At 32.9% G+C, this 13,682-nt stretch overlaps 1 protein-coding gene across 5 annotated transcripts; it reads right to left on the minus strand.

The window, feature by feature from the left end:
• Positions 1-2,945: 2,945 nt before the first annotated feature.
• Positions 2,946-12,070, minus strand: LOC117104626. 5 transcript variants are annotated; one of them, XM_033245492.1, is made up of 3 exons: positions 11,966-12,070; positions 5,817-5,869; positions 2,946-5,380 (listed from the first exon to the last, which is right to left on the minus strand). In XM_033245492.1, the coding sequence occupies exon 3, from the start codon at positions 5,345-5,347 to the stop codon at positions 4,175-4,177; it is 1,173 nt and encodes a 390-aa protein (XP_033101383.1). In that variant the 5' UTR covers positions 5,348-5,380; positions 5,817-5,869; positions 11,966-12,070; the 3' UTR covers positions 2,946-4,174. The 5 variants fall into 5 exon arrangements, with proteins under 5 accessions (XP_033101383.1, XP_033101385.1, XP_033101382.1 ...); XM_033245494.1 differs by having other exon boundaries at positions 5,821-5,869; positions 11,966-12,067; XM_033245491.1 differs by lacking the exon at positions 11,966-12,070 and adding an exon at positions 9,366-9,443.
• Positions 12,071-13,682: the final 1,612 nt, after the last annotated feature.

Below are 13,682 nucleotides of genomic sequence, written 5' to 3' on the forward strand. Positions count from 1 at the left end.
CAGCCTGCGCTTGCATGTGGCTAGAGACAACTACACATAGATAATATATCTGTAATATGAGGTGTATATACCGATTCATGTGGACGCAGGGTGACCTTGAAAATCACAAAAAAAATTGCATCGTTAAACAAAGCGGTTAATTTGAGTGCAGATAACTTCAAAAGGGAAGGGATAACTGTTAATCTAAGGCCATATTTAAGAAATATGGCGAAAAATAATTTAGAATACCAAGTTTGACTTTGAAAGCTATTACCAATCCCGAGTTATAAGCTTCCAAATTTGTAAATAGTAAATAGCGTTTGCACATCTTGAAGATTTTTTTTTGGTTTTTCATACAGTGGATCATTTTTATGGAATTTCATCAAAGTCTGATATGGTCATTCAGGAATTTTTTTTTTAAATCTGGTTGATTAGACCAGGTTATTGTGACTGGAGATCCAACGAAGTCAGGCTCTTTTGTACCATGTTACAGACCAGCCCCTAGGGCGATCGTTAAGCTAATTGATTCGCACATTAAATTCTCGTTAACATAATTACTTCAAGTTATACCGCTACCAATAAAATGACGCAATCCTGCCATAGATCGTCACACAGTAGACCACTCATTGAAGGTCATCCGAGTTTGCTTAGAATTTACAGCAAAGGAATGAAGCAAAGAAGCTCATTTTTCTATTAAAAGTTAACGGAAATAATGCTAACATTAGTGTGTTTTTTCTTTAAGTGTCAATGTAATGTAGTTATCTAAAATACTGACCTAGGCCTAGGCTAGTCCTAAAATATTATGGAGACGAGATGCAGCCAAACGTCTGGCGACAGTCCAAATGTTCACAATTTCAAAGAAGCAGTCTTAAGCAAGCAGTCTTGTCATCTCTCTCACCTTACCAGGGAGCTGTCATGTTTTACCCATTCTGAAATCTGTACTTTTTTAACTTTAAAGAGTTGACTAGTCCTATTCTACAAATTCATAAATTTCTTAACGAAAAATGGCTGCCTTTCAGTTATGCTGCCTTCGGGTCACATGTTAGTTTGTTTGTCATTACTGTACTCGTCTTACAAGAACTTTTCGGTACTTGTTGCGGCACGACGAACACCAAAAAGAAGTAGAACTGTATACGATACTACAAGAATTACGACACAAATTCCAATTCAGAGAATTATACCATCAATAAAGAATAGTAATTTATTATTTTGAATGCGCATTATCTTGTATCTTCTTCATTTTCCAAAATGTTTAGAAGTGGTTTTGACGAAAAATAATTTTACATTAAATGAAAGAATGAAACCCCTAAATCGTTATATTTTTTTTTTCCTTGAAACACTTTAGAAAAATTTTAACAGACGCCTGACCACGCCCACTTAGTTCTCACCGGGGACCTCCCCCTCTGCCGACATTGTACCGTTCCACTCACTTCCCCTTCCCCACCCCCAGATTTCATAGGCTGGCGCCGCCCCTGTTATTAACACATTGCATATTAAAATCGGGTTAAATTATTAGATTTATCCGCACATAACAGACATTGCATGAGGGGTGGGGTGTGGTGGTGGAAGGTTGAGGTGTTTTGAGATAAACATCTTGCACATATGTCACCCCATTGGACAATTATTGTTTGGAAGTGGTAAAATGTAAAATAGAATCCATCGTTAAAATAATATCTAAGAAATAAATAATTACGTGAAACTATCATATTTCATGTTTATTTTTTAATAAATATACTGATAATCATTATATCATATCATTTCTTATGTATTTTTCTGTTTATCAGTTATTCATTCCGTCAGTAACGCCATATTTTGTCATATTATTTAGTTTGATTGCTTAATACACTGCACTAATATTCATCTGAAAATAATAAAGTAAAGCATTAAAACTAATTTTATAAACATTTAATTAAAAGAATTCAGGAAATACAAAAAACATAACACACACACACCCACTCCTTATCATTAAATCAGGATTAATCTAACTCCCTGATCGAAGCATGAAACATATACCTATAGGCCTATGCCACTAAACAGGAACTATCGCCAACAAAAACCATGTTCAATGACGTCACAGCCTGCCAAATCATCAAATTTATAATGAGGTTTTCTCTACGAACACGTATGGGCACAGTTTATCGTTGAGTACCAGGAGTACGAACACATGTTTACCCACCAATAACACCAGGTTTCATCGATAGGAACCGTTAGGAAAGTGTTTCAATCTTGCTTAAAAATCATCTAATACTATAGACATTATAAATGATAGCTATATTTTCGTATGAGTACAGACAAACGAAAAATTATCGGATTTTTTTGCTTTTTTCGGTGAAAGATAGGCCGCGAAATGCCGATCAACAGAGCATCCGAAGAACAATAGTTGAACTATGAACTTTAAACTGCGCATAGGGTTTTACTATTGGAGTAACGTCGGACACTTGGTTTGTTATTCATGTCCTCACCTCCCACTGCAGTGCTGCACTGTTGAAGCCGGTCTGTATGATAGTACATCAAAGGCCTCGTTATCGCTCGTGAATGGCCTTTGTAATTGGCGGTTCGTTTGTTCTTAATAGGTTTATTGTGCCAGCGTTGGATCTCCAGTCACTATAACAACTAGACATGGAATGACCCTAAAATAGGTCAAAGGTCAGAATGTACCATATCCGGTCACTATTTGAATATTTGAAGACGAATATAAACATGAATCTCCTGAACAATTTGCAATCAATTGTGAGTCTCTGTGACCAGTAGTTACCGAGATATGACATTACAAGGTCAAAGGTCAAACTTTCAGAAATCGCATTTCCCGTCATTTTTTGATAAAAAGTTGTATTACAACAAATAGGAACATGCATATTGTGAACAATTTGAGACCAAAATCAAGTCTCTCTGACCGGTGGTTATCGAGATACAAGCATCCAAATCAACAGGCGGCCATTTTGAAAAACAAACGGGACTTTTTCCCCCCAAATCTGGGAGGTATATAGGAGCTATATTTTATCTAAATTGGTCCATCTTGCCAAATCCATCGAGAAAATAAGGTATCCTAAAATTAGTCACGGATCTCATGAAAATGACTCTACTATGGTTAGTTATTATAAAAGTCAGTAATCAATCGCAGCGTCATTGTTAAGTGCATAAGTGTATGGTCTGTGACTATTTTTGCAGCCATAGAAAGGCACTTAGTTCACATCATTCCACGATGACAGGGGCTGAAATGAACCATACCATCAGGAATCCCCTACTCAAAAGAAAAATGCAAGTGCTTATTTAAAGTGCACACAAGCCAGATATATACACTTGACTGGATTTTAGGCTGCATGCGGCCTAACAGTGATTTTTTTTGCGGCCCACCAACCATCTTTGATTAGAAAAGACCTTTTTTCTTTGCAGAATGACACCGATCGCCTGTAGAAAGTAATATTAAAACTGAGCATTAAGTATAAAGGTTTTTGGAAGCACACTGGGTGTGGCCCTTAGTATTAAATCAAAAATTCACTTTGGCCTGCCGACCATTTTTTATGCCTACCCCTGATCTAAACACAGGCAATGCAACTTCATGATCTGTGCTATAAATATTGTTACAGTCTGTTAGTATTATATTAGCTGTACTGTACTTATATTTTACTTTGTTAATTTACATTTTTCTGATTTTAAAATGCAACCTTTAACTACAAAAACATTACAGTATTATAAACAGCGGTCTCAAAGATTAAAATCACAAAAATTTAGAAGAATCATGCATGATTGCCATCACATACGCCTCAGCTATGTTGCTTACCTTGATGCATCTGTGCCTCAAGTCCAACTGCAAGGCTTACTCATCTTCTAATCAGAGGAGGGATATTTATTGTAATCCTTTGATATTTTGTAGAACTGAATTTTCTAATAAAGGAAAAACTTCTTCGACCAAAAATGGGCAATGGTTTTGAATATTTAAAAACTGGGGGAAAAGGAGGCGTAACTACCCTTTTTTCCACCTTGACATGTTATACAAGTGATTTTTCTAAGACACTGAAGTATATTTGAAGTTCATAATTGGGAATAGTGAAGGAGATACAGATATCTGGGAAAGAGCATAACACCGTCTTTTCACCCATTTTTTAAATATTCAAATTTTTTCATTACCAATTGTGTTTATCAACATATCAAGAAAGTGATTTCCTCCAGAGCCTCGCTTTAATGAACTGATTAGTTAATTAAGTTCGGTCATTCCAGTTTCCGTTTGTGACACAGAGGTATATGTTCTGCTACAGGCGGTGCATGAGTCTTGTGGCTTAGCAACACAATTTTTATTTTTTATAAATGTGTAAATTCTATATAGCAGTAATGTAACTATTAATGAATTTCCATAAATAGAAAGCAACACTAATAATATGAAAGAAAGAAGCCATGTAATTGGTTTAATTGTACTAGTTGATTCCTCTTCTGATTGTTCAGATTGTTCAGGGGCTTCCACTTTAAGAATCACTGATGCAGATCCTTCTAGACCTCCATCTTCAATAGTACATGTGATATTTTTGCCATTAGACTCCTCAGTTACATGTATTTCTATCCAATTTTTATTCAATTCCATTTTCACCTGGCTTTTTATCTTGTCTGGAATATACCAATGGAAACTAGCACTCTTTGTGTAGTTGCCAACACATGTTAATTTGGCTGCATCTCCAACCGTAAAATTCTGCTTTCCTGATATGGCAACATTGAACACGTTACTTACTTTGAGTGTGACTTCTAAGCAATATTTTGTTTCAATTTTGCTATTTGATTGGTAACAAGAATACTTTTGCCCATTTAAGTTTGGATGGGCCCTGAATATCATTTGAATCATGATATGTGATCCATTGTTAATTACATCACTCTTTGATTCTTTGCCAACAAATTGCAAAACGGGTTGCGGAGATGTGTTCTCAGTTATGCAACTCACTATTACATTCTCCATAATATCATAAAACGGCTTGGATATCGTGCATATTGGATATTCTTCAGATGGAACTTCAATTAGGTCCAAATAGGCTTTATGTGATGACACTGAAACATTTCCAAAGGCGTAGGCAGCTACGTAGTATCCTTTATCAGACCGGATAAGTGGATTTATTCTCAATGTGAACTGTCCAGTATCTCTGTTTGCCTCATCGTACGTTATACGAGGATCACTTTTATTGACATAAATCGTATCTTTATACCAGGTAAGCGTAGACCCTGGCTTTGCATCGTTTAGCATAACAGTGAAGTCGGCTGATTCCCCTTCTTTTTCGGTTACGTTTTGTGGTTGGCGCAAGATGCTTGTAGCTTGTGGTTCAACGACCACAAATAAATTTGTTAATAAAAAGTACACCTCCAACAAGATGTAATTCAAACCAAACATTCTGATTATTTTAATTCCTTCACTTATTATGGCCTGTAAGAAAGTAAGTAAAAGCTATCAGTATAGTATATAGATATTGTATTTATGTTATAAAAGATCAAGAATAATTTTGTCATTACGCTTACTTGACTTATCTAACCAATTTTTCTTAACCCTTGCCAGTCGTATGGCGTCACGATGACGCCCTCTTTGACCATACTTTATAGCGAGGGGCGTCGTACGTACACCCTGTATAGATTTCATGATAATTTTTTTATAGCCAGGCTGCCCTCTATAGGATTGTTTGAGAGTGATGTAGGGGTATTTCAGTAGAGGGCCTCCTGTATTCAAACCAAATAAAATGCCTGCGCCCAGTAAAAACCAGAATATAAAACCAAAATTTTCATAATTTTTTTTGTAGGAATGGTACTAATATTTTTAGAAGTTTTTTTTTTTTCTTATTTATTCAAAAGGATAAAAAAATTCCTACCTACTGTATATTGATGTTCGACCTCTCTTTCAAGTTACTTGTATATATTCAATCTGTAGTGTCAGAAAGGTAAAAATTATTTCAAAGGTGAAATTCTATGCTTCAAAGTCCAATTAAATGTATGAATCAATAACGTAACATGTCTGTGTATAGAGCCAGTTTTACACAAAGCAAATTCATTCTCGTGAATCAAAACCTAAATCAGTAGTTTTTACTACACAACAATCAATCTTGTTTAATTTATTTGTTCTCGACTTATCTGATATTGTTAAGTCCCATATTCCCTTATATGCTGATGATACAGTCCTATACAGTGCCATCAGATCTCATAATGATGAAACAATGCTTCAAACTGACCCAAAGAACGTTAATGAATGGAGCAAAAATAATTGTATGCGCCTTAATCTGTCTAAATGTAAAATGATGAGAATCACTCGCTCCTCAGTAATTAAAAATTTCATAAAAACTTACCATCTTGATAACACAGAACTCTTTATTGTAAATAAACACAAATATCTTGGGATTACTATTTCTTTTAACCTTGGCTGGGGGATCGTGTCAATGCTATTTCTACCAAATCTTTGCGTCTTTTCGGTTTTATTGAACGTCTAATTCCGTTTAACAATCCTTCTGTCACTCTCAAACTCTACGCAACTCTTGTCCGTACCATACTTGAATATGGTGTACCAGCGTGGTACCCATATCAATCTGACCACATACATAAGCTTGAGAGAAGGGCTATAAGGGCTTGTTTTCCTTTTAAAAGTTGTTATTTAACTTATGACGATAGGCTAACTAAACTAAACTTAATTTAATTTCAATTAAAGATAGATTTGATATGATGTCCATCTCCTTTGTTTGCAAGTGCCTATTCTATTTTGTATATATCACCTTGACATCTTCTCATATATTTCTATTAATATGCGGCATACAGACAATCTTAAATTTTTCTCATTCCTCTGCCAGGACAAATACTTTTAAATACTTAATTTTTAATTCATTTCCTAGATTATGGGAGACATTACCTGCTGACCTCCGAAATTCTCTCCTTAATACTAGTTACAAATATTTTCTTAACAATCTGAATAAACATTATGCTAACTCTTAATTAGTGAAATTAATTTTTAAATTTAAAATTTTTACAACACACAACACATATTTTTAACCTCATTCTTTTTAAATATTGTAATTAATCTTGTTTTATTTATTTTAAGTGCAATGAAACTTTAAATGATTTGTTTGACATATTTACATTGAATATTTTAAGATAATTTTTAATGCTTATCTGAATATTTTTATATATCAAAATACCTTTTAAATTAAATTTGCTCATTTATTGATATTTACACATTTTTCTATATTTCAATATTTATCTTTCGATTTTTTATCTTTTTGAAGAATTTTATATTGTAAGTATTTGTGTTTTTCTCATGAAGGGCCTCCACTGGATAGTGATTGATTTTACTTTTGGAGTGTCCTGTCTCTTGTTTTTTTTTTTGTTGTACTTTTGTGATTGTTCTTTGTCGTTTCTGTTTATGTACATTTTAATTGTTTGAGACAAATAAATGAAATGAAACAAATCAGAGCTGAGGAAGCGAACCGACACTTTCAATTTGTGCAAATAAATTTGTCTAGTGTAAAACCAGCTCAAGCCGACCCTGTGTATGCATTAACTGCCTAAATTGACTAAAATTAATGTTTTTGTATACAAATCATATTTCACTTTAAAATATAAGAGTACAATAAAACGTCCATATTACATAATTTGAAAAATTTGTAAACTAGGTTGTATGCCTATTTGTGTACCTTTGTACGTTGTCGACGTTTGTGCTTTACGAGGCAGACGATTGATCGTAGACCTTTGATATGCATAGCTGTTACGTAATTAGTTAGTTAACAAAATAAAAAGTGATGCAGAAAGGCACACACAAGAATTGGGTCATTCAACTAGAAGCAAGAATGAGAGCAATGTCATCATCAATTCATTTGTGGTACCGCACTGAGCCTGAACTTATTCTAGTCATGTTTACAAGGCATGCATTGGAATCAGGTCATTCAACTACAATTATTACAAACGCATTCAAACAGTTTGTGAATTCACACACTGGCCTAGAGTAGTTTAGTCGCATACTTTTTTTTTCATTCATGAGACCATCTCGCAGGTCAAGAATTATTTTGTCAAAATAATATGCTTTTGAACTCATCATTCGTTGTTCGATCTTCAGTTATGAATACAAGGTTTGATTGTGATTTAGTGTCTTTCTTGTTAATTCATGTTAGAGCTGTTGGCTGTCACACCTGGTTTTCTTAATGTTGCGTTTTTTTTTAGTCATTGTTACTAAAAATGGTTTCTTGCCCCGTATTTGATATTGTTTGTGTTGACAAAGACAATTCCATTGATTTATTTGTTAAAGTTTTACTAAAAAAAATTCAGGGGACATGCCTATTAATGGGGACACTAGCATGAAACGAGGGGAAATATATCTTTTAACACAAGAGCCAACCCCTATTAAGGGGACACCCCCATTGTGTGGAATGGTCAAATAACCCCTATTAAGGGAAACTACAGCAGTCTCAAAATAAGAAAAATTAATTCATTAATTATATTTTGACACCTTTTGAGCAATAAGCCAGAATTTTCTTCCCTGAATACTTTGAGTGAACATCGATATAGGCTAACATGCTCATTATTCCTATTATAAAATGAATTATATTTGCAATGCTAATTACTGCTATAAATGAGTTCTAATTTTACTGCAACTGATTCTTACATCACTCAAAGTAAAATTATAAAGAATGTATGTTATCGTTATTAAGGGACAATTTCACATTTTCGGTTAGTGTTCTATTAAGGGGACACTGTTTTAGTCCCAAAGGTGTCTCCTTATTAGTTCTACTCTAATCTAGTTTCAGTCAAAATTTAATTGAATTCATTCAGTTTATTTAATGTTTTCAGTGCCATTGAGGGTTTATATCTGCTTGAATTACATTACACAAAAATATAACAACAATTTTTTTTTTAATTAAATAAAATATATTAATGGAATTAAAATCATATATACACTAGGATTCCCCATGTCTCATTAAAACAGGGATGAAAAATGTTGATTCACATTGATTTTTCAAAATTGAAATTCATTTATATAAAAAATGTTAAAATACCTGTATGTAGGAAATCATATTTTTTGATTACATAATATTCCACTCCTCATAAATTATCTACTATATTAAATAATATATAATTCATAAGCTTTGGAAATAATCTACTCCTATATGAATTATATATTTTGTTATATAAAAATGATAAAAGATGTAGTATCAGCAAGCCACAGTCAGCTTATTCTAACTCCCCACAGTGTTATGTGCCTTCATAATGCTACAATGCTCTTTCCCACTCTAGACAAACACTAACATACTGTAACAGTACAATTCACATGGCTTACAGCAATAATATTACAGCAGTTCTAACCTGAGTGAGGACAAACAGCCACGTGCACTCTATTTAATTTCTCTATTACTAGAAATGTGAAAAGGACAATTATTTGATACCTTAATGTGGTGTATTCTGTAGCAGGTCAGATTTATGGCACCTTATGATCCTCTGATCAACCTCAACATGCTTCCTATTGTTACAATTACTTAATACATTTTTAGTACTGAGGGCAGCAGTGTAGACCACAAGTCTCAAATTTATTGATACAGACGCAATATTGGTCAACCGCCTAGGTTATTATTCCTCAGTTGTCCTCACACTGAGGAAGAACACAGGAGTGTTTAAAATATTTTTGATTTAATAAATTATATTGCTTCTAGTATGTTTAAAACTCATAGCTGTTTTTTATTGCTGTCTTTTTATATATTATTTATCGAAGCAAATGTGGAATCTTCATCTTCTAATATATATATATATATATATATATATATATATATATATATATATATATATTCGGTCCTATCCTGTCTCTTATACACATCTAGAAGTAGTTAGAGATATGAAATGCTTTATATTATGGATTATATTATTATACCGTTAAAGAGATATAAATCCCTTGAACTCTTAGTCGGAGGTGGGTATCACACTTCAGGTCACTTTTTTATCAAATATTCAATTAGACCGACTTGATTTGATCTGATCTATTATGTTTCTTATAAAAACAATTGTCTACTGACAAAATTAGACCTTGTGACATAGGTCAGTGGTCAGTATCAACATATCTGTTTTAAAAAATGGTTCAATCCAGTAAACAGAAACATGTGTAAATGAATAATTTGAGATCAACCAAGTCTCTGCAGCCAGTATGTATAGGGATAGGAATATGCATTGAAACATGTCAAAGGTCCAAACAGCCAGATAATGGGGAAAATAATAATTTAATTTTATTGGTGTATGTAAACAGTGTAGTAATATGTTGGGTATATGCTTTACATTTAATTTAGAAGAAATGTACATATTTCAGGGCAGCAGCAGGCATAATAATGAAAACCTTTTTTTTTTTCTGAAATCTCCATTTTTTCGCAGCTGCAGGTGTGCTAATTGGCTAAAAATAAAATTTTATCTTTATTTGAAATCATCATTATTGGCGGGTGGCAGGTTCACTAAACAAGGTAGAAAGAGAGTCTTGCCTAAATAAAATTGATATATGTTACATCAACCTATTCACTGCTGTTAGGGCCATATACAACAAATTATGGTTATTGAAGTATCTTGTGTCAGCCATTTTGGTCCTTAATGGAATAATAACATAATGTACGATGTTAAATGTACTCCTATAAATATTTCATCTGTGTCCTGGATCTCATCAGTATAGTAGGCAGTGTTGTTGATATGCCTAAACAAAATTTTCCAATAAAATTATTCAATGAAAATGCCAGAAATTACTCTTTACAGTCTTTCCTCATACCAATGTATTACTTCAACTTGATTTAACCATGTAATAGCATCTTTTCATCAATAATGTTGCACATTGAACATTGGTATTCATAATTATTAGATTTTTGCTGGCTACTGCATAATGACTTGCAAAATTCCCAGCTGCCTTTATTATTGTTGTGATTTTAATTATTCAATGATCGTGTGCAGTATATTAATAATATTTGTATGAATGTCAACAGAAGGGGTCCTAAAACAGATCCCTGTGGTATACCTATATTTATTTTCATGACATCAGATTGTGCACAATTAATTTTAACTATTTGAGATCTGTCATCTAAATATAATCTAAACCAATTTAAAGCCATAGTATTAGGACCAAGTTGTTGTAGTTTATAAATAAGAAATGGATGATTTACCATGTCATTGTCAAACACTTATTGCAGCGGTGGCTTTGCTTTCATTAAAATAATTCTGTGTTTTTTTAGTTGAATGAAACTTACGAAAACCTGATTGAGCATTGTTTAATAAATTATTTACGATTAGAAAATCATATAGTTATTCTTTAAATTATTTTGCTAATTATTGGCAATACAAAAACAGGCCTATAATTATTCGTATCTGCTCAGTTCCCATCTTTGAAAATAGGTGTTATTCTTGCCCATTTCCATTCTGGTTAAAAATATAGGCTAGCAAGTTACATACAACTGGTGCCGCAAATTTTAATAATGTTGTATCGAAACCATCAAGACCAGTTGCCTTATTGTTTGAAAATTTAAAGATTTCATCTAAAACATAGACAGGTTCAATAAGATTAAAACTAAACACATTGTTATTAAAATTTGGTTGATTGGTATTAGTATTTGTGTTAGTAGATGTTATACAAAACTGCCAGTAGCTAATGAGTTTCCAGTAGGCCTAATATTTTCAAAAATCACTCGTGTTACGAGCGCGATGCGCGAGTTAGAGTGCGCCTAAGGCGCAAACATTCTCTTGGGGCCCTGTCAATCTGGAGGGGACCATTATTAGGGGACCCATTCCATTAATTATTGAGGGCCCATGATAGTAATTATTATTTTTGAAAAAAATATTGAACAAAAATGCTACCTGCAATTTCTATGGGCCCCTGGTAAGCTTGGGCCATGGGGATCATTCCCCCTGTTTCCCCTCTCAGTGGCACTGCTGGAGAGTAGGACAGGCCAACCTACCATACAATGCCAAGACAATGCCTAGCAGCTCATTCCCTGACATTCAATAATGAATACAGGAATACCCTTACCTTTTAGTATCAATTGTCTTCCTAAAGTAAGCTGGCTATTGGTATCAAGACTCGTGGCAAAATAGAATTTGTTATTGCTAAGAAAACCCATATACCCCCTGTGATTAGGCAATCTCACATGCTACAAATGGGTAAATAGGCTTAAAAGAAGCCTATTGTTATTAATGTGTTCTTTGTTAAATTTTTCGTGCTGCTTTTATTGTACTTTTTATACACATTTAAAGCCTAGGTAGAAACATTGTACCTTAAAAGAGGCATACCAAATTATTTATATGCAGTTGTACTTCGCAGCACTTCACTTGCAATTTGCAATTTCTAGTATAATCATTATTAGTAGCAAATATACAGTAAACGGCTCATGAAAAAATAAGTGTTCAATTTAAATTATAACGATTTAGTTCTTCTAATACTGTACATTTTTGCAGTGAAAAGGGAGTCAGTGAATCAGTGTTATTTTGTAAAATTATTTAGTTTTAGGTTTTGTAGAGTTACTTAATTTCGTTGTGCTGAGTTAAATAATCAAATCAACCTATTATCTATCTAATGACAAATTGGTAATAACTCGTATGAGCTTGAATGTATTTGAAAGTACTGTTTACTTTTTATTTCCCTTATTTCAATATCCTTTATATTTATCCTTTATTAATATACAGTATATTTATTTATTTCATTACAATACCATTTTTAGCCTTGTAAAAAAAAAACTTAACATAAAATTTAACTTTCAAGCCATATACATATATAAACTATAAAAATATAACATATGAAACTACATACAGTACATCAATGCCATACCAGATTAGGGACATTACAATCAAAACAGTTCATCTTGGAACCAAAATACCCATTGTAGCATACCTCATGGTATACCGACAGAATATAGTGTTAAGTTGTCTCTGGTTTTGTTATGTTATAATGTTACGTTAGTGTGCATTTAAAGTGCCTTCCTAACAATAGCATAATATTATGCAGCTGGTTTTTTTTTTTGTTATTTTTTTGTATGCTTGAGAAGCTTTTTAAAGTTCTTTTAGTAGTAGTACTCAAACTCTATTTCACTGTGATAAAGCATTCTTCCTTCAAATGCTGACTGAATCAGATTAATAATTAATTCTTTAAATAGTTTAGGGCTTTTATATATTGTTATACCTTCTCTATTGTGTGCAATATTCATGTTAACTTTTTCTCATGTTTTAGGTGCAGCTGAACCTTTTTGTTTTGTTGTTTTTGTATTTTTAAAGTTTATATGGCCGAATAAATAAATGAAATGAAATGAAATGAGAATTTGTTTATCACTATCTTATTTTGTTTAACAATTTATTTATCAGAATGTCATTTGTCTCCATGTCTGCCTACCTCTTTCTAATTGGTCAAAATTTATCTTGTATTGATTTTTGGTATGTTTGTCAGTATTTTTGGACTTAAACTATTCATTCTTGACAATGTTCCAATAAAGAATGAAACGTAGATTCAACTATGGCCTCACGTCTGTCATTTTTCGGAGTCACCATACTCATATTCTATTTACGTATAATATGAATGCGTTTGAACATTCTTTCTGACTAATTATGGAAAAAATATGGGATGTTAGTGTCATTTTTAACTAATGTTTCAAGTATAAATGCATTATCAGTAGTTGGTACTGGAGAGCTTCCAGACAGATAGATGCTCCTTTGAGCAGTCCTACCAGGTATTGCTGAGTCGTTTTGTATTTTTATGT

The sequence above is a fragment of the Anneissia japonica genome, unplaced genomic scaffold (assembly GCF_011630105.1).
Source record: "Anneissia japonica isolate Jap-2015-1 unplaced genomic scaffold, ASM1163010v1 scaffold287712_len2945570_cov188, whole genome shotgun sequence".
Classification (NCBI taxonomy): Eukaryota; Metazoa; Echinodermata; class Crinoidea; order Comatulida; family Comatulidae; genus Anneissia; species Anneissia japonica.

Excerpts from the sequence above, each read along its gene's own strand:
- LOC117104626 (XM_033245492.1), bottom strand. The coding sequence starts at position 5,347 with ATGTTTGGTTTGAATTACATCTTGTTGGAGGTGTACTTTTTATTAACA.